This window comes from Garra rufa, chromosome 5 (genome assembly GCF_049309525.1).
Source record: "Garra rufa chromosome 5, GarRuf1.0, whole genome shotgun sequence".
NCBI classification, from domain to species: domain Eukaryota; kingdom Metazoa; phylum Chordata; class Actinopteri; order Cypriniformes; family Cyprinidae; genus Garra; species Garra rufa.
In genome coordinates this window covers 50,653,449-50,679,630 of record NC_133365.1, presented here as the reverse complement: position 1 = coordinate 50,679,630, position 26,182 = coordinate 50,653,449, and the positions used below count along the sequence as shown (strand labels likewise).

Here is a 26,182-nt window from a genome sequence, read left to right as displayed (position 1 = left end):
ATTTTTTGATAACTATGATTTCACTGTCAATACTTAAAACCATGGTTAATTTTGTAGTTACTGTGATTTTACTACAAAATTATCAAAAACATTTCAGAAATAGAGTTTAAATAACTTTTTACCATGACTATATATAAAGAAGGGGATCAGGATAAACATGGAATTATCAAAATAAAACCATATTTGTAGTTACCATGGTTTTACTGCAAATGCTATGGTAAAACCATGGACAATTCTGATTACTATGGTTTTAATACAAAAACCATAATTAAACCATGGTTTTTGTAGTAACCATAGTTAATTTTGGAGTTGCCATGGTTTTACTGCAAATTCTATGGTAAAACCATGATTACTTTTGTGATTACTATGGTTTTACTACAATAACTATAGCTAAACCAGGGTTATTGTAGTAAAACCACAATTAATTTTGTAGTTACTGTGATTTTACTACAAAAGCATAGTTAAACCATGGTTAATTTTGTAGTTACCATGGTTTTACTGCAAATGCTATGGTAAAACCATGGTTAATTCTGTGGTTACTAAGGTTTTAATGCAAATGCTATGGTAAAACCATGGTTAATTCTGTGGTTACTAAGGTTTTAATGCAAAACCAAAGTTAAAGCATGGATCTTGTAGTAAAACCATTATTACTTTTGTGATTACTATGGTTTTACTACAAAAACAATAGTTAAACCATGGTTCTTGTAAAACAATGGTTCATTTTGTAGTTACCATGTTTTTTCTTTAAATCCTATAGTATTGCTTTATTTTGTGGTTACTATGGTTTTACCACAAAAACCACAATTAAACCATGGTTACTGTAGTAAAACCATTGTTAATTTTCATTTAAGGGTTAGCTTATTAGATTTATAATTAGAAGTTAAATACTCTGTAATACAAGCTTCTGCTATCCTACTTTAAAATAAATTTAAAGAGACACCTGCCTAAAATGAAGTGTCTGACATACTTTTTATTTTAGGAATAAAATCAGTAAGTCACATTTTTGATGGCAAAATGATAGGCTTTTAAAACATCAAGGCAGAAAATTAAGAGATGCATTTTTTTGCAGACATCCATTAACTCACACAAACAAAAACAAAGATCTACAGTAGCTATAAAAGAGTCTTTGGGATTCATAAAAGTTTGTAGCTAGAAGGAAAAGAGAGGCGGAGACGTTAAAGAGAAAATTCACATCACCTTGTCCTTCCACCACTAGCAGCCTAGAAACTCACAGTGCAAACATTACCTCAGAAGAGAGAGACAGGTACTACGCTAAATGACGGCTAATCATCGGAACCTATCTTTATCTATAAAGTAATCAGCCTAAATACTGATTCAAAATGAATGGTATAAAAAAAAAAATAATAATAAATATAAATACATTTGCCCTTGAAGAGAATAATGCAAGAGGGCCCACCTGGGCCCACCTGACTAAGGACAAGAACCTGTAGCCGAATCATACTTTAAGTCCCATAAAAAAAGTGTTGTAGATATGAAAACAAACAGTTTGGTGTATAACTATGTTTAGTTGTGACTATTCAGTAAAAGATGTCAAATGTTCCATGATGGACAAAACGTCTGAGTTGGTCTTGCCTTTAAACATCTGCATGCTAGCTTATGGAATATTATAACATATCATAACATATTTTCATCCTCATCTCAGCACATATACAAATGCTTTTCATCAGATGTAGGTAAATGTTTGGGTCTTGACTATGGTCATTTTAAGAAGTTGAATGGGGCATATATTCATTTTGGCTGCAATGGCAAATGCATTTGTTGCTTCTCAGCTGAGGTCAGTGATGTTAGCGTTCCTGATATTGTTGTTATTTTGATGTTGTTGTTCTTGGATTGCAGTCATTGATGTTTGCAATCTGTAGCTGGTGTTTTTGAGGTGTTCAGTTGGTGCAGGTGTTGATGTTCTTGCCGTCAGCTGCATCATCGACCAGAGACAGATGGTAGTCCGTGGCCAGAGTGAAATGAGAAATGCATCCCACTAAACCTCGCATGTACTGCCTGTTCGTGTGCAACGCGATCTCTTTCATCCCACCTGGAGAAATTTTAAAAATCTAAATCACCAGCAGAACTAGACACAAAATCATTTGATTAAAAATACAATAAAAACAGCAATATTGTGAAAAAATATTACAATTTAAAATAACCTTTTTTGATTTGAATATATTTTTTAAATGTAATTTATTTTTGTGATGCAAAGCTGCATTTTCAGCCTCATTACTGCAGTCCTTCAGTGTCACATGATCTTTCAGAAATCATTCTAATACGCTGATTTGCTGCTCAAGAATCACTTATTATTAGTGGTGGGCCGTTATCGGCGTTAACGTGCTGCGTTAACGTGAAACTCTTATCGCGCGATAAAAAAAATATCGCCGTTAATCTATTCTCAAATTTGGGTTGGGAGCTGGGTCTAAACTACGCAAGCTATGATGACTTTCACCTTGATAGTTTAACGCGGATGTATACCGAAGACTATAGAATATGGTCGCGCGTTTAAATCTCCTCCGCCAAAACACAGACGGGATCGCGTAGTCCTCCATTCATAAAAACCGAATCTACTATAGCGAAATGCCACGTAAATTCGTCGTTTTTTGGATTCATAAATCAAATGTTGGTCAGTCACTTAATTCAAATCGCGATATGGACTAGTGTATGTGAAACCTGAAATGCAAAAAGACCGTTTTAATATGAATCCGATATGTTCCGTTTGCCTAGCTGTATGTATGCATTGCGGAGACGAGCTTTTACTACACGCATACTGAAACACACGTGACGCTCCCGGTCATTTTTGGCATTTTCATCTCACATGAACAGATAAACTCAATCTCCCAAACTGCTGTGAGTGTCACTTTTAACGTTTCATTTGAGAAAACTAGCATCATATCATACACAGAAACTTCACGGCAACCTGTCAAAATAAAAGTACGGTGTAACATGTAATGGGCTGGGTAGGTGTTGACGTTAAAAACACACAATCTAATAGGTAGAAAAAATAATTTCATTGTTAGTTAGTTAGTAAACACAAGTACATCTAATTAAACATAATTTATTTTCATCAACAAATTATCATAGAACAGCTTTATGAGCTTTATGATCCATTCTCAAAGACTTTAAGTCATTATTTGGGTAGCACACATATTCTGAATGCCTTCAGCAGAATTCAAATTAGCCATTTTAATCTAGATTAATCTAGATTAATTCCAAGATTTAATCTAGATTAATCTAGATTAAAAAAATTAATCTATGCCCACCCCTACTTATTATCCATGTTGAAAATAGTTGCCTGATATTTTTATGGAATTTTCAGGATTCTGTAATGAATAGAAAATTCAAGCAAACAGCAAAACAAATATTAACTTCATAATTGTGTTTTTTCTTACCGATGTAAAGGTCACCGTTTATGTTTAGCTGTCTCATCTTTCCTGGAGATCTGCCTGTTTTAGATCCGTAATCGTCGACGGTTAATTTACCAGACTGTCCGTCCCTTCAGACAGAGACAAACATAAAAGGTTGGTTAAACTGAGAAATATAACCCTTTTAAATGGTGCAAATTGTCTGACATTCATCTACACTGAAGAAATTTGGTGTAGGATTTACTTTTAAATAATTCTCTCTCAGAAACTGCTTGCAAGTTACAGCTGAGGTCAAAAGTTTACATCCCCCTTTCAGAATCTGAAAAATGTTAACTATTTGACCAAAATAAGAGGGATCATACAAAATGCATGTTATTGTTTATTTAGTACTGATCTGACGTTCACATATTAGTCCACAAGAGAAAATAATAGTTGAATTTATGAAAATGACCCTGTTTACACCCCTCTTGATCCACAGCTGTGTTTGTTTTTTAGTTTAGTGATAGTTGGTCATTGTCCCACAAATTTTTTGGTTTTTCAGCATTTCTGTGTATTTGAACCCTTTCCAACAATGGCTGTATTATTTTGAGATCAGTTGAGGACAACTGAGGGACTCAGCCCTGCATCTATTACAGAAAGTTCAATTGTTCACTATGCTACAGAAGGAGCTGGGGGTGAAAACTTTTTGAATTTTAATATCAGGGTAAATTTAAATTATTTTGTCTTCTGGAAAACATGCAACTATCTTCTGTAACCTCTAAAGGGCAGCACAAGGCAAGATAAAAAAAATAAAATAAAAAAAAAGTACACATTTTCATTTTGTTCAAGTTTTCACCGGGTCATTTTTATAAATTTATGACTATATGTAAACATATTTTACGTCAAATATCTTATTCAGGTCAGTTCCAAATAAACAATTTATTTTGGTAAAATAATTAACATTTTGCAGATTCTGAAAGGGAAAAACTTTTGACCTCAACTGTACATAAAAATGACAAAGAGCGAGCACATAAACGAGAAATTTTGACAAAGAAAGACATGCTAAAATAATGATTTAATGGCAAAATGTCTGACCTGACAGCCTTCACTCTGTGCCATTTACCATCACTAAATGTGCCATTAATGACCACAGATGTGGCTCCACTACCAAGATTGTAACTGCAGAGAGAATAAGAGATATTAGGAGAATCTTAGGAGGACGCCTTTGATCCTCTATTTTCTGCAAAAAAATGTATATGAATGTAAATCTCGTGATTTTAAGCATGCGGTTGTATGCAGATGTGAGTGGAAATGTTGTTATACCTGAAAATAAGCGCTCCGTCTTGAAGGCCGAGAGACAGGTAGTCACTGTTGGCTCTCATTGGACTGTCTCCCCGCCAAAGTAAAAGTCCATCTTTAGACGTGCTCTTAAAACGCATGAACATGTTTGTTCTGGAACCTGATACCCTGCAGAGACATGCACTATTATATTAGCATGAGTGCATATATGCACAAAAAAGACAAAAACTTTATATGAAGCATACACTACTGGTCAAAAGTCTTTGGACAGTAAGAATTTTAATGGTTTTAAAGAAGTATCTTTTGCTCTACTTAAAATAACTGTTTTCTATTTCAATATATTTTAAAATGTAATTTATTCCTGTGATCAAAGATACATTTTCAGCAGCAATACTCCAGTCTTCAGTGTCACATGATCCTTCAGAAAGATTCTTTAATGAATAGGAAGATCCAAAAATCAGCTTTAATATATCTGAAATACCATTAAAAATGTTGAAGTCAGTGTACATTTTTTTGGAGGGGGGGGGGGGGGGTGATAGAAATTATTACTTTCATTTAGTAAGGATGCTTAAAATTGAACTGATCTTTCTATTCATAAACATATAATAATAAATTATTTGAGCAGTAAATCAGAATATTAGAATGATTTCTGAAGGATCATGTGACTGGAGTAATGATGCTAAAAATTCTTTGAAATCACAGAAATAAATTCAATTTTAAAATATATTTAAATAGAATCAGTTATTTTAAATAGTATACATATTTCACAATTTTACCATTTTTGCTGGAATTTAAAGTGGAAAAACTACATTACCCATGATGCTGTGCAAACATTCCATCAATCAGAGTTGCAGTGAGCAAATTGCAACAAAAGAGCTTACAAGGACCACACCTTCATATTTAGCAAGAAACCTTATAATCAACCATTTTAAATGAATAGATTTATATTTCACCATTGTTTTTAATTTGATTATGTTATTTACAATGCTTCATTGAATTGTAGGTCTTTCCCCTTTACTAAAACAGTTAAGTACACAGTGTTTTTGTCTGACTTTCAAATGCTTTTTTGTTAAAAATCACATTTTGTAATGTTGTGATTCATTTTATAGCTGGTTGGGTTAGTTCATGGCAACAAACACTTTTTAAAAATCCCTATGTGAAAAATACTTCCAGAACCAATGTAATTATAGTAAGTAAAGAGTATAAAAGCAAAAGTAGTCTACCTTTTGAGGATATCTCTGTTGTCGTATGTCAGATAGCTGCGTCCAGTGAACTGAGGGATCTCTATAGATTCAGTGACAGCTGATACAGCAAAAGAAAAAGCTCTGTAACCTTCACTAGATGGCAGCATACACCATAAATACACTAAAGCCAGTCTTATTAGACAGCAGACATGAAAGAGAAATTCTAACTCGAACACTTACTGTTTAAGCAATAATTCCCACATTCTGCACAGCGAGAGCACAAAACAGAATAAAAGAAGCTTAAGAAAGATTTTGAAGTGTTATGGAAGAAGTCTGCAAAGAATATCAGAGCAACATCTCAGTCTAAAACCAAGCACAAAATACTGTTTGTATACCACGGAAGGAAAGTTTTTAATTAAAGCTCAGTCCTGCTCCTTGAGATCTGCCTTCTTACAGAGTTTAGTTTAAATCATATACTAATAATATGAGAACCACTATGCATTTTTTTTTTGGCATTTTTATTTAAAGTCAAGGAGGAGTCATTATACGCATGAAAGATTTAGTGCATTGCATTGTGCATTTTAATTATTTTATTCATTTATTTATTAGTTTTTTTTTGTGTTCTGGTTTATGAATTTCACCAAATGTAGCTTATATTATTTATATACTATTATAGTTATAATTCATATTTTTCATATAATATTATAATTTTTATTTATTATATTTATGACTTTATGTATTTATAATAGATTTTTTTTTTTTAAATGACTATAACTTAAAATAAAATTAAAAACTTAAAATATTTTAAAAAATGTTTTATTTCATATTTATTTAAATTTCAGTTTAGTAATTGTTTCTAATATAACGACAATCTAACAAAAATAATAATTACTTAAATACTTCTATGTTGTTGTTTTAAAATAGCTTTTTAAATTTTTATTTCAGCTTCAGTTTTGGTCATTTTAGTACTTCAACTTTTATATACTCCAACTTAAGCGTTCTAATCTAAGCTCAAGTTTTACATGTTATTTATATTTTATTTTATTTCTGTTTTATTTCATTTACTAGATTTTTTTTGTATTTTAGTAGTTTTAGTCTTTAGTTAACATACTATGAATTACCAAGTGTAGTATGGTAGCAGACAATTTTGAACATAGCCTACTTTTGTAATGGAATACTAGCATACTGCAGAATGCACAATATGTACTGTATACTGCCTATTCTATTTTTAATGAATAAAGTATGTTTTTCTCACACTGTACATTATGCATACAGAAATAATGCATTATAAGTATGTAAGTGTTGCATTCTAAACTTATGCCTGGACTATGAACTATGCATGGCAGATCTTCAGAAGCACCATTGTCTTAGAGTTGTTTGTTTTCTCACCTTTCTGGCAGTGTTTCCCATCATACCCAAGCGCACAGTCACAGTCGTATCCGTCCCACTTCGGCCTGCATGTTCCTCCATTAGCACATGGGTTCTCAACACAAGGGTGGTCTGCATTCAACACGTTCACCCCAAAAGCCTGACCAGGATTTAACTCTATAGTGCGGTCATTCAGAGTGATCTGGGACAGGGGGAAAGATTGAACATTATTATACCATTTTAAGATTAGAAACATTAAATAGTCAGGTGTTGCAACATAAAATTCAACCGCAACATTGAACACTAACTAAGCACCCTGTAGTATCTTTAACTAGTATCTACTATTTAAACCCTTGTACCTTCTGAACAGTTCCACTGAAGGGTCTCAGGACACCAGCGCTTGTCTTAGTTATATCATAATTAGGAACTCCTCCAATATAGAGAGGAGAACTACACTTTATTTGTGTAAATGCACCCTGAGAGAAAAAGAAAGAGAGAGAAAGATCATTATCAGTAATGTTTTTGTTGTTATACTATACACTATATACATACAAAATAATGTATTGTATTTTATACATTTATTTTTGATTGAACAGATTTTGTTGTCAATAAATTATGCTCAACAATCCATATTAATTGAATAGTGCTGAAATTTGTTTTCACGCTGCACTCAGAAATAAAGGTACAAAAGCTGTCACTGGGGGGCCTACCTTTTCAAAAGGTACATGTTTGTACCTACAGAGTACCATTTTGGTACTGTAAAAGTACAATATGTCCAAAAATACAAAAGTGTACATATTAGAACCTAATAGGTACAAAAGTGTGCCTTTTGAAAAGTTACTTAACTTTTGTACCTTTATTTCAGCAAGTCAGTGTTAAAATTTGTTATCATATTGTCATATTGTCATATTTCAAAACTGAAAAAATGAATAGTGATTACTTGGAATAAAATAAAATAAAATAAAATAAAATAAAATAAAATAAAATAAAATAAAATAAAATAAAATAAAATAAAATAAAATAAAATAAAATAAAATAAAATAAAATAAAATAAAGTGTCTAGTGAAAAGAGTTGAAATTAGTTTTCACACTGTCATTGAAAGACTAAATAATGATGAGTAATTACTTGGACTGAATAAAATAAAACAAGACAAGACAAAACAAAACAAAACAAAAAACAAAATAAAATTAAATTAAATAAAATTAAATTAAATAAAATTTTCAGTGAAAAGAGTTAAAAGAACTCTTAAAAGTGTTTTCACACTATCATTAAAAGATTGAATAATGAATAGTAATTACTTGAAATCAAATCAAATCAAATGTCAAGTGGAAAAAGTTGAAACTTGTTTTCACAATTAAATTAAATTAAATTAAATTAAATTTCCAGTGAAATTTGTTGAAAAGTGTTGAAATTTGTTTTCACACTGTCATTAAAAGACTGAATTAAGCAGCTCTTTTCAACATTGATAATAACGAAATTATTAAATATTATGAAATGTTTTTTATATAAATACCATTAAAATGTTATAGCAGCAAATCAGCACTGAAACGAAAATATTTTGACGTGAAACGAAGACTGGAGTAATGATGCTGGAAATTCAGCTTTGCATCACAGGAATAAATTACTTTTTAAAATATATTCAAATAAAAAAACTGTTAAATTGCAATATTATTTAACAATATGACTATTTTTACTGCACTTATGATCAAATGAATGTATCCTTGTTAAGTATAAAAATATTACAAACTGACCCCAACTTGTGTATGGTAGTGTAAATGTTTTCAAATAATACAAAACTGTTCACCTCTGCCATGCCTTCCACTGGTCTCTGGTTGTCTACTTGTAAAATGCCGTTTTTCGCTGTACGAGAGACACGCAACTCATGCCACACGTCCATAGCGATGGCCTCTTCACTCCTGACAACAGAAGCAAATATATTGTTTCCTGTCCTTACAGAATATTTAACGGCTGTGGATTCACAGTCATCTACCAAAACATAAGAAAATCAAATGTTTTGCAGTTTACTACACACTCAACCTGATAACTGTGGCCCCCGAGCCGCAGTCAAAGCGAAACTCCACATATCCGCCCACCAGGCTAATTGACAGGAAGTCACGACTGGCCGCATCATCGGTGTAGAGCAGCGCCCCGTCGGGACTGGTTGGCTGGAAGGTCATCTCAAACTCCATGAAGGACAGGTAGTTGTGGGAGGGCTGAGGCCAGGGGGCGCTGGCGTACGAGTACATGCTCTCGTTAAACTGGGGCAGAGACAACAGGAAACCTGAAACAAGATGTTTTAGCCTTCAGAATTAAGAAATATGAAGTAAGGTAATGGCACACAATAATACTGATCACGTTTGCTGGTTAAAATTGAAATCTAAAAAAAAAAAAAAACTGCAATTACTTTTTTTACCTAGTCATATTTTTTTACCTTTTAGCACACATTTTTAATACAAATATATCTACAAATGTTGACAGGTAACAGGGATTGTATTTATTACTACTACTATGACATTTGTCATGTGTGTTAAAAGCTGTATGTTATGTCTTGTAAGACATATATGTGACCCTGGACCACAAAAGCAGTCATAAATAGCATGGGTATATTTGTAGCAATAGCCAAAAATACATTGTATGGGTCAAAATTATTGATTTTTCTTTTATGCCATAAATCATTAGGATATTAAGTAAAGATCATGTTCCATGAAGATATTTTGTAAATTTCTTACCATAAATATATAAGAACTTTATTTTTGATTAGTAATATGCATTGCAAAGAACTTTCTCAGTATTTAGATTTTTTTTGCACCCTCAGATTCCAGATTGTTCAAATAGTTGTAACTCGGTCAAATATTGTCCTATCCTTCGAAAGCTTATTTATAATATATAAAACTCAATTTGTGGTCCATATATGTTTATGTTTTTGCAACACTGACACTTATTACTGCACTTAATGAATGGTCACTATTAGTGTTCTTCAAAACAATTAATAAAATGCCACTTAAATGTTGACTAACATACTAAAGTACATGCAAATTTTGATGTTGATTATAATTTTAACTTTATTGGACTTGTTTTGGACTGTTGAACAGAAACACCTGCCCACTGCCATTATAAAGCTTGAAAGAGCTTTATAATAATTTTTAATATAACTCAAGAGTAGATTTGACTGAAAGACCTCAAGTCATATACACCTAGGATGCTTTGAGGGTGAGTAAATCATGGGCTAATTTTCATTTTTGGGTGAACTAACCTTTTAAAGGGCCCAAAAACATTCAATTTGCAGTAGGGCTGTCCCCGAATAGTCGAAGATTCGATGCATCGATATGCGGAGCCTGATTCGACCACCGATCTCACAGTCGAATCTTCGCGGGTGAAACGAGCATCACACCATTTTGGCAATATAGGGGTGCTCAATGTCTAACTGCACACAGAACTACTAGATTTTGTACGGACATATTAAGTTATAAACAGCCTTAGATTATGATAATGCAGTAAAAACAAAAGTGAAAAGAAAGAAGCGTTCAATAAATATTTTTAACGTGTTTGTGAACAAATCCAACCACCCCTGTGACAGATTTAATTTTCACTTGCCCTGATCCATGATGAGATGAGGACGGCAGGGATTAGGCGGCGATCACACCGAACGCGTTTTTGCCGTTGGAGGCGCCTCTTTTGAATGGTTTTCTGTTGGCAGTGAGCGTTCTGCGCTCCGTTAATGCGTCCCCGGCGCCTCGCGTTTTTGCAGGAGCGCTCTGAGCGCCTGAAGTTGAAAAAAAAAAATCAACTCTGAGCGGAAAAACGCCCAACGTTATTCGCGTTCTTTCCCATTGTCCAATCTTTCGGGTCTTCGAAAGTTTACCGTCGCTTAAAAAGTCCGGAGACTGCAAGAAATAGAGGAGAAACCTTTGGTGTCTATCATGGGAAACCAGGGGCTGTATTATTTAGGGTTTCTGCTAATATGACAGTTTAATTAACAGCAAAAAAATAGATTTTAGAGCGTTCGCGCTATAATCCTTTGAGGACAGCTGTTTTGGTCGTTGCTTAGCAAAAAAGGCAGTGCTGTGCGCCTTGCGTTTTTAGAACTAAAAGACGCGTTCTGTCTTTTTTATTTAAACCTAAATAAGTGTGTCTGTCAGTTTTGCAGTCAGGCAGGCAGTTTTGGTCGCTTTATTAAAAGTTGTTGCTGTGTGCAGTGTGTAAAATAAAATAAAAATTGTTTTACCCTCCTGCTGACTATAGTGTCGTGTCCCTCCTATCCCATTCACACACACACATAAGCCTAGATGATTCGACTATCGGTCGACTATAGAAAGATTCGAAAATTCTGATTCGACTATGAAAATTCTTAGTCGGGGACAGCCCTAATTTGCAGATATGGATATTCTTTTAAAGGGGTCATCGGATGCCCATTTTCCACAAGTTCATATGATTTTTTAGGGTCTTTATGAAAAGTCTGTAATATACTTTGGTTAAAAACAGTAGTGTAAATAAAACACCCTTTACCTTGTCAAAATCAGCTTTGCAAAAAATCCACTCATTTATTGCATGGTCCTTAAATGCAAATGAGCTCTGTTCGCCCCGCCCCTCTCTGCCTGGGATGATGAGCTGTAATGTTTACTTTAGCCGCATTTAGCCGCAAAACTTACCAACAAGCACATTATTAAGAAAGGAAGTTTGCAAAGATGCATAAAAAACCCTTATACTCACTTCTGCTGTTGGTGAAGCTGCATCAGGAACGATTTGCACGAACATAGACGCATATGTGATCGCGCTTTCCTTTTAAAAATGAAAAGTAATGTTATCCTCTGCGTCTTCAGTGGCTCAGATGTCGGGAGTAAATGAGTACTGCTATGTTCATTATTACATCCAACAACAGAACACCTCAATCACTCAGTCTTCCCCTGCACCTGAGTCGACACAATGGCAATCGGAGTCGGACTGTTTCAGCTCGGTGAGGGCGGGTCTAAGGTAAGGTGCTCATGTCAATCAACTACCGTGGGAGTGGCCTCTGTGGGTGTACCGTCTCACTGACAAGAAGCTGAGAATGACATGATTTTAAAAAGGAGATATACTTTTTAAGATTAAAAAATACCCCTTGATGGATTATCATTGTAGGGTGGTTGTGTACACAAATTGCCAACACACATTAATGTTCAAACAACATGTAAAGATGAGTTTTGCATCAAATGACCCCTTTAAAGTATATTATTTCGTAACAAGCACTCATTTTAGAACTATGCAGAAATGTTCTTTTTCACAAGAGCTTCTCTGCATGCAACAGGGCAATAACAATAAAAACTTCATATAATTTAGTTTATAGAAAGCGTAAATGTGTTAGTGCTTGCACATGCAAAAGTCAGTGCCACAAAACCATGGTCTTGTGTGTGTGTGAATGCCAGCACTTGTGACTCACTCTCCTCACAGAGGAAGCCCTTATAGCCCAGAGGGCACAGGCAGATGAAGCCGTCCGCACGGTTGGCAAAGCAGATTCCTCCATTAGCACAGGTGACCTTCTCACACACACTGTTGCTACACTCGCCTGAAACACACAGAAGAGAAGAACATACTTTGAACACAATACCAAGAAGTATGTGAACATTTAAAAATGTGTAAATATTCATGTATTAGATCACTAGATCGGGGGCAGTGATATTTCTCATTAAGGGTGCTTTTATTTAATCAAAAACAGTTTAAATGAGAATATTATGAAACATTATTTAATTTGAAAATAATAATTGTTCTCTATTTGAATATATTTCAAAATGACTTTATTTCTATAATACAAAGCTGTATTTTCAGCATCATCACTCCAGTCTTCAGTGTCACACGATCCTTCAGAAATCATTCTAATATGCTGATTTGATGCTCAAGAAACATTTAGTTTTTGCAAGAATATACAAATATAATTTTAAACATTTGAAAGTCACTGTCACATTTGTTTTATTTTATTGCATCCATGGTGAACAAATGCATTAATAAAATAAAAAAAATCTTACTGACCCCAAACTTTGGAACAATAGTGTAAAATATTTACTTCCACCTCCTGAATATTTTCATATTTTAACAGCACATTTGCAAGTTCACGGTTCTCTGATGTCAGTTAATGATCACATGACATGCGGGTAAACTAATAAATTATTGAATCCTTTTAGTGTTTTATTTTTGTTACATTATTTATGATTTAAATGTTTCATTTATGAATTAATTAATTATCAGCTTTTCACAAACTGATGAACCCTCAGGGCAGAATAGCAAAATAGCACAGCAAGTTATATTTATCTGATAGACACATAGACAAGCATACTTTAAGCACAATGAAGACTTTTAGGGTTGAAAATCAAGCTGTTCAAAATAAAGGCAAAGACACTCATGGTTATGTAGTATGTCAAACTAACCGATGTCTGCTCCGCTCAGTGCATTTCCTTTAGGCCAGGGTCGGATGTCAATGGCTTTGCTGTTGACAGTCAAACTCTGCATGCAGCCCTGAAAGCCGCGATTGGTCCCCACCGCCCTCACCAGCCAATAGGCATTCGGAGCTCCGCCCAAAAACATAGGCGTGCGGAAGGTTATTTTAGTGTACTGACCCTGAGAGAGAAAGAAAAGAGGTTGTTAGATGTGTTTTATTAAATGGATGGTTCCAGTCCTGGATGCCGATTAGTCAATACAGGGTATGACAAAACCCAACTTTTTTTTGTGCTGTGTTTGTGTATTAAAGGAGAAGTTCACTGCCATAACAAAAATGTACAGATAATTTACTCACCGCCTTGTCATCCAAGATGTTAATATCTTTCTTTCTTCAGTCGTAAAGAAATTATGTTTTTTAAAGGGAAACATTTCAGGATTTCTCTCCATATAATGGACTTCTATGGTGCCCCCGAGTTTAAACTTCCAAAATGCAGCTTAAATGCAGCTTTAAAGCGCTCTAAACGATCCTAGCCAAGGAAGAGGGTGTTATCTACCGAAATGATCTGATATTTTCTAAAAAAAAAAATGATTTAATTTATATACTTTTTAACCTCGAATGCTCGCCTTGTCTAGCTCTGCGTCAACTTCTGGTTCAAGACAGTTAGGTTATGTCAAAAAACTCCCATCTTATTTTCTTCTCCAACTTCACAATTATCCTACATCACTGTTATACCTTTTTTTGTAAAGGGTGTTTGATCTTCTTTGCCTGTTCACTTTGTAAACACTGGGTTGGTCCTTCTGAAGTGATGTAGGAAGATTTTGAAGTTGGAGAAGAAAATGAGACTGGAGTTTTTCAATATACCCAAACTGTCTTGAACCAGAAGTTGGCGCAGAGCTAGACAAGACGACCATTTGAGGTTAAAAGTATATAAATTGTCAATTTAAAAAATAAAAAAAAAATCGTTTCACTAGATAAGACTATTCTTCCTTAGAGCTCTTTGAAGCTGCATTTAAACTGCATTTTAGAAGTTTAAACTCTCAGGCACCATAGTAGTCCATTATATGGAAAGAAATCCTGAAAGTTTTTTCCTCAACAAACATAATTTCTTTACGACTGAAGAAAGACATGAACATCTTGGATGACAAGGGGGTGAGTACATTATCTATAAATTTTTGTGAACTTTAAGGCATGCATACCTGAGAACGGCCCGACACTGGTGTGTCATTGTCTAGTCGTAGCCAGCCATTCATGCCGTCTCTAAATATCGTGACTGTGTGCCACTGTCCAATCACAATAGAGCTGTCACTCATGATCTGAGCTGCCCCTGTACCACAGTTAAACCTGTGCAAATAATAATCAACATCAATTACTAATAATAGCTAAATCACTTCAAATTCTCAGAGAAAACAAAAAAACAGAAATGCATTTACTCATCTCACATGCACAAAAAAAGATTCTGTATCCCTCAAAATTAATAAAATGAAATGAAATGGAAATTCACATAATGAAAAAAAAAATTGTATGTATTATTTATATAAAATCCTATTTTATTATCCAAAGCCTTTGCTGCTGACCTTAGATGACCCAATTCAATCACACTAAAGTGCAAAAAATGCTTTTAGATAAACATACCATTTGTATTTTTTTGTTGAATTTTCTTCTTATGCATCCTACTCTTAATGCAATCCAGAATGGCATCACAGCTTAAAGTTTTATTTGATCTGCACCCCCTACTGTACAGATGTCAGTTTACATTTCCTTTAGCCTGAGGCTTGTTCATTTCAGTTTTGGTGTGAAACAGCTTTTACATTTGCAAACATAACATAGCTGTCATGACTCTGGGCTGCGGGTTTTCCCTCAGCCACCTGAGGTCGCTGTTTCCCTTCATCTTGCACTGCACTTCCCTGATTGTCTACACCTGTCTTGTTGTCTTTGATTATGACACTCGTTTCCTCCACAGCTGTTCACTATCACCACAGACTTTATAATCTCCACTCTCCCACCACTCTTGTGAGTCTGTCTTGTTTCCTGTAACCTGTCTTCTGTCTAGTATGTATTTTGTGTTCCTGATCTGGCCTTGACCGTGTTCCCTGTTTTGTTCAGTTTATGTTTAGTTTGCCGTGTTGGCCTTTTGGTTTGTTTATTTTGTTATTATTTTCATTAAAATATCTTCACCTGCATCTGGACCCAGACCTCCCTTATTCCAACGTGACAATAGCACGTTACTTTCGATAAAAGTAACTAATGAGTAACGCAATATTGTAATAGATTACTTTTAAAAGTAACTTTTACAACACTGGTAGTAGTATTATAATATGTGACCACAAAACCAAGTCTTAAGTAGCACCGGTATATGGCCAACAATACATTGTATGGGTCAAAATTATTAATTTTTCTTTTACACCAAAAATCATTCGGATTTTAAGTAAAGATCATGTGCTATGAAGACATTTCGTAAATTTCCTTCTGTAAATATATCAAAACCTAATTTTTAATTAGTAATATGCATTGCTAAGAACTTAATTTGGACAACTTTAAAGGCGATTTTCTCAGTATTTAGATTTTTTCGCACCCTCAGATTCCAGATTTTCAAATAGTGTCTCAGCCAAATACCATCCTATCCTAACAAACCATACATCAATGGAAAACTTATTTATTCAGCTTTTAGATAATGTATAAATCTGTTTAAAAAAATGGACCCTTATGACTGGTTTGTGGTCCAGGGTCCCATATAACATTATATAATAGTTATATGCTCATTATATAAGTATAAGCCTATTTATCTTTTCAAATCATAACCTTATATTTCTATTACAATCTACTCACCCTCATGTCATTCAAGATGTTCATGTCTTTCTTCAGTCGAAAAGATATTATGATTTTGTAAAACAAAATACATTCTGGGATTTTTCATATAGTGGACTTTAATGGTGACCAACGGGTTGAAGGTCCAAATTGCAGTTTCAATACAGCTTCAAAGGGCTCTACACAATCCCAGCTGAGGAAAAAGGGCCTTATCTAGTAAAATGATTGGTCATTTTCTAAAGAAAAAAAAACAAATTATTTACTTTTCAAATAGAAATGCTTGTGCGGAAAGCCTAGGCTGGTTTAAGCTGGAAGTAGCTGGTTTTAGCTGGTCTCCCAGCCTGGCTAGGCTGGTTTTAGCTGGTTTTTCCAGCTGGTCTCCCAGCCTGACCAGCTAAGGAAGTGGCCAAAGCCCTCTAAAATCAGCCTGCTGACAGAGCGTTTCACTAGATAACACCCCTATTCCTCGACTGGGATTGTGTAGAGCCCTTTAAAGCTACACTGAAACTGCAATTAGGACCTTTAACCCTTTGGCTCCCATTGGCTCCAAGTCCACTATATGGAGAAAAACCCTGGGATGTTTTCTTCAAAAACATGAATTTCTTTTCTGAAGAAAGAAAGACATGAACATCTTGGATGACATGGGGGATGAATAAATTACCAGGACCTTTTTATTCTAGAAGTGAACTAATTACTTTAAAACACCTCTAAGATGAAAATAAGCTACAAAATGAAGCTCGACTGGATTTATTATGAGTTGAATGAACAGCAGAAAACTGTAGAGATTAAACCATTTGCAAGAACTGTATTTTAAATTGGAGATACCTGTATTGTAGTTTCCCCCGTACGAGGGCCAGGGAGGTGAAATCTCCTCTACCGTGTTCATTCTCTCCACAATACAACAGCAATCCATCCTCAGCCTCTGCCTGACAGGTCAAAGCAGTCATTCATAAGCATCTGATCTCAAAACCCTCTCAAACACATCAGAGTCTGCCTGTATGTGTGATTATACAGTACCTTAAACTCCAGGCTGATCTGAAAGCTCTGGTAAGAGTTTTTAAGAGGTTCAAACGTTATGTGAGAGTAGCTGTAGAACTTCGGGAAATTTACAGTCAGACCTGTTGGACATAAAGCTAAGTGGTTACAACACTTCTTGTGACACTTGCTTTTGAAATCTTAGACATTTGTACATGCACACACCCTGTGTTTCAGTTTTCAGTCTTGAGAGTCTATAGATTCAAACACTATGACTGAAGGTCATTTTTTCAGTCTGTTTGGACAAGCTTGCTGGCTCATCTTCTGAAACAGAGTTGTGTTTACAGAGCGTTTCATCTCTTGGGCACAAATCCCATAGTTCATCACAGCCATGTTGGTGTACAGCCACATCCACAGAGCTAAAACTTGACACCCTTAGCCTAAACCCTAATTTAAGCAAAAATAAAGTTTTGTGACTTTTAGTCATTATGACAACAGTTCAAAAGTTTGAACCTGGTAAGACTTTTAAATGTTTTTGAAATAAGAATTTACACCACCTCACCAAGGCTACATTTTTTTAATCAAAAATCCAGCAAAAATGGTAATAATGTGAAATATTATTACAATTTAAAATAGCTGTTTTCTATTTGAATATATTTTAAAATACAATTTATTTCTGTGACACAAAGATGAATTTTCAGCATGATTAATCCAGTCTTCAGTGTCACAATCTTTCAGAAATTACTGCTATATGCTGATTCAAGTTCGTTTATTTATAAAGCACATTTAAAAACAGCCACAATACAGACCAAAGTGCTGTACATTAAAAAAAATCTACTCCTAAAACTCACACATAAAGCAGAAATAAAACATATAAATTTACAGTATTGCACGATTATCAAAACCTATTTCTTATTGTGTTGAACACAGTTGTTCTGCTTCATATTTCTGAGCAAATCGTGATACAGGATTCTCAGGATAAATAGAAAGTTCAACAAATTCCTGAAATAAGCAATACCACATTTTGCTGGATATTATTACTTGAATAATACTGAAGTGGACAGACAAATGACCCCTCTCTTTGAAAACTGATTAAGGCACAATATAATAAAACAGTTTGGAACAAATGGAAAACATAAATACTTCCCCTAGAGGCTGAAAGAATATATCATCTACATGAATATTTGGCCATTAACCAAGCTGATGTTTTGACACTCAGAATGAGTTCAGCTCAGAGGAGTGAAATTTCATGAAACTGCAATTTTCAGCACAACATATATTGCATTTAAAAATATTGAAACTGATATGCAATACTGTGAGAGATTTAGAACAATAAAGCAATATCTTGTGTTTGGAGTCAACTTGATTTAAAACGTTATATTGTACTCGCTCTGAAAACTTAAGAGACAGTGAAAAATACCAGGGGAATAGACAACAGCAAATAAAAACCTCCACACTCAAAGATTACACACTCCTAAGAGACCGAGAGAAGAGGAGAGAGAGAACTGGAGGAAGGAATGAAATAAAAAAGAAAAGAGACAAATTCTTCATGCATCTGAGATGGTGACTGATTCAGAAGAGTTTAGGAGATTTTAAAGGTTTTAGATCTTTTTTAATTTTAATTTTTTGTTTTTAAATTTTTTAATTTTTTTCCAAATACCACATACAAAATATACTAGTTTTCAAGAAAAAAAGGGTGTCACAGGAAAACACATCTGCCTCGTTGAGTCACATTTTGCACTTTTTTAAGCCAATTCACAAACTAATAAATGAGAAATGGTCTCTGCATGTTCATTTTCATGTCCTTAGTGGGCGTGGTTTTGGTAAGGGGGTGTGGTTTAATTCAGTGGCATTATTTAAAGAGATAGCTCACTCAAAAAATAAAACATTTGGAATACGATGCGAGTAAATAAATGATTATTTAATTTTGGGGTTTGGTTAGAAAAATGGTAAAATCACTTACAGCACAACAATTTTATGTGTTGCAGTGAAATCACATCGGTAATCTAACATAACTATAAACTGTCAGCCAATCTTTTAGAATAATTATGATTTTATTTAAATGATTTTGAAGTCTCCTGTGCTCACCAAGGCAGCATTCATTTTAATGAAAAATACAGTAATATTGTAAAATATTATTGTAATTTAAAATAATTCCTTTTTATTTGAATAGAATTTGACAAGCAATTTATTGGTGTGATTAAAAAGCTGATTTCAGCAGCCATTACTCCAGTCTTCAGTGTCACATGATCATTATCAATGTTGAGAACAGTTGTGCTGCTTCATATTTTTGTAGAAACTGTGATACACTACCATTCAAAAGTTTAAGGTAAGTATGATTTAAAAAGAAATTTAACTAATAATTTTATTTAGCATGGATTTAGTAAACTGTTTAAAAAATTACAGTAAAGATATTTATGATGTTACAAAAAAAATTATCAGAATTCTGAAAAAATGTTTTCAACATTGATAACGAATAGTTCTAAATAATTTACATATTAGAATTATTTCAGAAGGATCATGTGACACCAAAGACAGGAGTAATGATGCTGAAAATACAGCTTTGTGTCACAGGAATAAATTACATTTAAAAAATATATTCAAATAGAAAACAGTACAAATATTTCACAATATTACGGTTTTTACTGTACGGTATTTTTAATTAAATGAATGCAGCCTTTGTGAGCATAAGAGATTATTTCAGAAAAAAATTTAAATCCTAATTATTCCAAACTCGCTCAAATAAATGCTGGTAGTTTATATTAAACTTCAGATATAGAATGTGCTGATTTACTTCACTCAGCAAATTGTCTCTCATTATGAACGAACTCACCTTCTGAGCAGAAGTCTCCCTGCCGGCCGAGGTTGCAGTGACATCGAGAGCCGCCAGTATCGTAATTGTTGATGCAGAAGCTGTCAGGAGGGCAGACCGTCTCGTCACATGGTACGTCATACACCCGAGGTCTTTCGCCTTTCCATGCCGTCATTGACGGACTGGGAGATGGAACTACAGGAGGAGGCGTGGTGGGGGCGGGGCCTGACAGTAAAATAGGTGTGGTTGTTGTCCTGGAGGCGGAGCTAGTGACCACTGTTGTGGTTGCAGGTGTTGTTGATGTGGTCCATGGCCCTGCTGCTGTTGGAGTGAAGCTCATATTTTGGGAAACAGGTGTACGCATCCTATAAATAACATTTCCGTTACCAGGAGTCCCGATGCGGGAGCGGAGCTGAGACCGCCTGCCATTTTTCTTACTGCTAAGAATCGGCTTTATCTGCAAGAAATTAGTAGATGAAAGCCAGAAAGATTAGCACATTCTTTATGACAAGATGTTGTTTAGTATGTATAGAATTTTGTTTAAGGAAAGCTTCTGAATTTCTTTTTTTTTCTTAATAAACATAAAAGATGGCTCACCTCCTCAATGAAGACGTCATAATCAGAGTCATCGATTTCAACGCCGTCCTCACCTTTACTGTCAGAGTTTGAGACGTAGATGTCATAGTCTCCACTGCCTACATCTGCTGAACCTGTTTTTTAATAAAGCAGTGTGTTGTATATTTCAGTCCTTTGGCCTCATAAATACAGTAAGCAGAAAAATCATTGTAATTTCATGCACTGGATTTGTTTGTTCAGGAAGAAGTGAATTTAAATTGGAATGAGAGGAAGACACAGTTCATGCATTCTTGGGAAAAAAGTTCTCCACCCAAGTGGTGTTAATTAATTACAACTAAATATAAAAAATAAACCTTACACTCAATGAAATTTAGAAATATTGTCATTGCAGAGAAACTTTTTAAGTTTTAAGTACTAACATGTCTAAAACTAAAACTAAAACTGAAATCAAAATAAATAAATGCCAAGTAAAAATATAAAAAATGATGGAAGCCTTTAACAACAAAATATAAAAATGTAAATCAATTTAAAATATTAATATATGCCATAATAATATAAAAATAATACTAAAATAACTGCTGCACCCTGGCAGATTTATAAAATACAATGAAATATTATTAATAAATTTGTGCATTTCATTTGGAAATGCATTTGAATTTGATTTTAAATTGTAATTTTGTATTCTGTCTTCTACCTCAATTCAAATTTAGGAATTAAATTAAAATTTAAACAACATGGTCAATTTCGTTTTGAATGGTGCACAACCCAGGTTTTTGCCTCGTCCCAAAACAGGGACTAAATTGTAATTGTTTCTATGCTCTTTTACATTTCAAAACTGACCAAAATTTGTTCCTAATAGTAACACATAAGGTGGCCAATGTTGTCTTAAAGGGATAGTTCACCCAAAAACGAACATCCTGTCAATAAAACATTAGTTCACTTCCAGAACAAACATTTATAGATAATTGCGCATCGCAGCTCTAAACCAGACGAGCATTTGAGGTAAAAAAAAAATTCGTAGAAAACTACAATCTTTTCACTCGATAAGACCCTTCTTCCTCAGGTGGGATTGTTTAGAGCACTTTGTAGCTGCATTTAAACTGAATTTTGGAAGTTCAAACTCGCAGGCACCATAGAAGTCCACTATAATGGAGAACATTTTCACAAAAACATAATTTCTTTACAACTGATTAAATAAAGTCATGAAGCTACGAGAATACTTTTTGTGTGCAAAGAGAAGAAATTGTTGAAGTCATTATTTTTGTTTTCTTTGGGCAAAAAAAGTATTCTCGTAGATTCATTACATCACATTTGAACCACTGATGTCATTTGGACTACTTTATCTATGTCCTTACTACCTCTCTAGGCCTTGAATGTGTCAGTTGCATTACTGTCTAATGCAGGGTCAGGAAGCTCTCGGATTTCGTCCAAAATATCTTAATTTGTGTTCTGAAGATGAGCGAAGGTCTTATGGGTTTGGAATGAGGGAGAGTAATTAATGATAGAATTTTCATTTTTGGGTGAACTATCCCTTTAAGGCGAGACACTGCAGGTGAAGAGGGTAAAAAATTAACTAATAGTTATCACCTTACTTACCCAGTTGATTTGAATACATAGATAATTGCAGATTTTTCTAAAATATTACATTTAAATGTGCAAATTAGGCATTATTTAATGAAACATGCACTTATTTGCAGACATTTCTAGTACAAAAATCGAAACACTGGATAAAGTCAAAATTCTTGATTCTTCTAATATTTTTTGACATATTAGAGTCAAAAGTTTTTACAGAGGGAATTTTGGGTATCTCATTTCGTCACGCAATAATTCAGAAAAAAGAACAGACAGGAAACATTATATTTTTGGGGAATAAAATTATATATGAACAAATCCCTCTGTAAAAACCTTCGGGATATAGACAGGAATAAAAATGTAAAGTTTGGCGTGTGTAAGTGCAACTGAAGTGGAGCTTTATAGCTCAGTTTAGAAGAGAAAAAAACTCGTTTTGAGAAAACGGCCTTTAAAAATATGTTTTGTAATTGAAAACTATTGACACAAATAGATAAAGTGCTATAAAAGAAACACTTAACAGTGTATTTGGATGTTTTCTTTCCACTAGTCTGAAAAAAAAAACACTTTATGAAAAACCAAAAAGCTTGACAGATGCATGAAAAAACTGTTTTTACCTGCAGTGTCTCCCCTTAATTTCTTTAGTTGTTTTTTTTGTGGTTCCAATTGCTTAGATGCCTAGACCAACAAAACTAAAACAGCAAATTCTTACATAAATGACATGGCTCTCTAGAAACTCTCAAGCTGAATGAGTTAATGTGATTGGACTGTAAATGTGTATGTGTTTGAGGGTCTCTGCTCTTAATCTGTCTGCTGGAGGGTTGGGGGCGGGTAACTAGCTGTAATCTTCTTCCTTGTGGTGTTTGTGTTTGTAGAGGAGGGTCTTTTTGAAAATGAGCAAGCTTTAAGATGCCTAATTTAATACGGCTGGTCTTTCCAGCCACCATGCATGCAAACAAATCTGACAGGAGCATCTAAAACATGCAAACCACACACTGAAGTATAGTAATTTAGACCATTTTATCCAAAGTAACTTATGTAACACAATGGCTGCAGTGTGAACCAGTAACCTTACAGTACCCAGACCTGAGGGTCTCATAAGGTCACGTCCTGACCGCACTGCAACTCACCGAGTGTGTGCACGGGGATGTTAATGGCACTGGGAGGGCTGATCCCATGTGCGTTTACAGCCCTGATGACAAACTGGTACTCCGTCTCAGGAATCAGACCCTTGAGCACCATAGAGTTCGACTCTACTGGCTCTCTGATGTACGTCCATTCAGTGTCCATTTCAGGCCTGCAAAATACACACATCAACAAACATTAAAACAGTGCTTTCATTGATCAGAGAATTATAGCTTTAGAGAGAACAGCTGTATTCTGTCAGCTTGTAACACGATATTTAATATATACATATATACACTGCCACTCAAAAGTTTGGGATCAGTAAGACTTGTAATGTTTTTAAAGAAGTTTCTTATGCTCATTAAGGCTGCATTTATTTGATCAAAAATACAGAAAAAATATTATTGCAAAATGTTATTACAATATAAAATAATGTTTTTTTATTTTAATATACATTCAAATATAATTTATTCATGTGATGCAAAGCTGTTACTCCAGGCATAAGTGTCACATGATCCTTCAGAAATCATTCTAATATTCTTATTTTTGATATTAGAATTATCAATGTTGGAAACAGTTGTGCTGCTTTGAACCTATGATTTTTTATTCAGGATTATTTTCTAACAATGTAAATCTATGCTACCACTTTTTATTTATTTAACACATCCTTGGTGAATAAAAGCATTAATTTCTTTCAAAAAAGAAAGAATAAAAATGTACTGACCCCAAAATTTTAAACAGTAGTGTATATTGTTAGAAAACCTTTCTATTTTAAATAAATGCTGTTCCTTTTAAACATTTATTGGTCAAAGAATCCTGGAAAAGTATCACAGGTCCCAAAGAAATAGTAAGCAGCACAGCTGTTTTTGACATTGATAATAAATCAGCATATTGGAATGATTTCTAAAGGATCATGCAACACTGAAGACTGGAGTAATGATGCTAAAAATGTAGCTTTGTATCACAGGAATATATTACATTTTAAAATACATTCACATAGAAAACAGATATTTTAAATTGAAATAATCTTTTACAATATTACATTTTTTTCTGTCTTTTTTATCAAATAAATGGAGCCTTTATGAGCATAAGAAAGGTCTTTAAAAAAAAAAAAAATTAATTAAAATGAAAACTGAAAATGTAAAATAAATGCTATGAAAATTATAAATAATAAAATAACACCCGGGTCTTCTGGTTGACAAAAGTTAACAATCATAAAAAAATACATAAAAAAAAAAATCCACACATTACATTCATCTATTTTTCAATATTTTTCAAATTCAAATTGCAATTCTGCATCTGTTTTTGGACCTCAATTCAAATTCATGCATTTAATAAGAACCCCTTCACCCTGAATATGAGCAGTAGAAATAGTAATGCTTGCCTTATTAAACACCACTAATAATCAAAACTCCACGTCAAATGGGAACATTCTAGTTTGCAAGCAGCAATTGTACTTGCACAAGAATTGATAGTGCCATTAAACACATCTGCAGTTTTGTGTTGTTCCATTCTGAAGAGCCGCTAAATTGGGGCGATTATGTGAAAGGTTGTTAATCTGAGAAGCAGACGGTCTCTGGGGGGAGTGAGTCTAATCTGCTGGAGGACACAGTCCAAGATTCATGTCACATAATTATCAATAAGAATTACAAACACCCTGATTTCACACCCAATGCACATATACTTAACCTGGACATACAGCAAGATAACTGGATACACTTTATTGAATTTATTCTTTTTAATTTTTATTTATTTCATTTGTATATCTTTTTACTTTAATTTTCATTAGTTTTCGGGTGTTACATACATTTGTTTATATACTTTTTTTATTTGTACATTTGGTTTTGGATATTTTAGTATTGTTGCCTTGACATCTAGCTGAAATAGTTTTTAAAATTATATTTTAGTTTAGTTTAGTTAGCATTTACTTTATATCAAGTGACATTTTTTGTATGATTTTAGTTTTAATTTCAGTTAATTCCCTAGTGAAAAATAAATATACTTACATTTATTTAAAATACACTTATGATAGGTATACTAGAAATACATTTACATATAATGTACTTAATAAAATACCCTGCAGTTGTACTTATTTTTTAATTTAATTTTATTTATTTATTTTTTCAACTCTTTTAAATTTAGTCTGCTAAATAAGAACAACTAATTTTGTACTTAATGCACTTTAATTGTAAGTAAGTAGCACTGAAGTCCAACTAAAGATATACTTAAGTATATTTGATTGTGCTAAAGTGAAACTACTGCAAGTATACCTTAAGTACACTTTAAATATTTTGCATTTAAAATCATACAACTCTCATCAATGAGATTAAAACACATTTTAGGCTCAATATTAATAAATGTGCTGTGTGTATAAGTAGTACTCCAAATAAAGTTTAATTACCATTTTATATCAGTAAGAGCAATATGTCAGTAATTATGTTAATAGACTTAAAATATAATTCGAATAAATAAATACATTTTAAAACTTTTTTTTTTTTTTACTGGGGTAACTATGCTGTGAACTATAGACCAGTGAAAATGTTTGTTCAGTGACAAGTAATAGAGTAAAACAGTCAATATATTAACTTGTAAATACTATAGAAAATTTAATATTTTAATATATTTGTTTTTTATTGGATATATAAATGTTCATATATGACTTTATTTTTGTGCAATTAATTATGCAACTAATTAATCAATCATAATTAACTA

The 26,182-nt window shown here is 33.6% G+C and overlaps 1 protein-coding gene across 1 annotated transcript in view; it reads right to left on the bottom strand.

The window, feature by feature from the left end:
- Positions 1-955: 955 nt before the first annotated feature.
- egflam (EGF-like, fibronectin type III and laminin G domains) overlaps positions 956-26,182 on the bottom strand; it is a 33,606-nt gene continuing 8,379 nt past the window's right edge. The window contains exons 7-24 of the mRNA XM_073840663.1: positions 23,476-23,642; positions 20,798-20,910; positions 20,222-20,657; positions 17,431-17,531; positions 17,239-17,339; positions 14,805-14,949; positions 13,598-13,787; positions 12,616-12,741; positions 9,237-9,480; positions 9,004-9,115; positions 7,558-7,674; positions 7,220-7,400; positions 6,071-6,094; positions 5,870-5,948; positions 4,671-4,814; positions 4,443-4,526; positions 3,396-3,499; positions 956-2,050 (exon numbers count right to left, since the gene is read on the bottom strand). Coding sequence (XP_073696764.1) covers positions 1,899-2,050; positions 3,396-3,499; positions 4,443-4,526; positions 4,671-4,814; positions 5,870-5,948; positions 6,071-6,094; positions 7,220-7,400; positions 7,558-7,674; positions 9,004-9,115; positions 9,237-9,480; positions 12,616-12,741; positions 13,598-13,787; positions 14,805-14,949; positions 17,239-17,339; positions 17,431-17,531; positions 20,222-20,657; positions 20,798-20,910; positions 23,476-23,642 — 2,620 coding nt within the window. The 3' untranslated portion in view covers positions 956-1,898. The remainder of the gene's footprint in view (positions 2,051-3,395; positions 3,500-4,442; positions 4,527-4,670; positions 4,815-5,869; positions 5,949-6,070; positions 6,095-7,219; positions 7,401-7,557; positions 7,675-9,003; positions 9,116-9,236; positions 9,481-12,615; positions 12,742-13,597; positions 13,788-14,804; positions 14,950-17,238; positions 17,340-17,430; positions 17,532-20,221; positions 20,658-20,797; positions 20,911-23,475; positions 23,643-26,182) is intronic.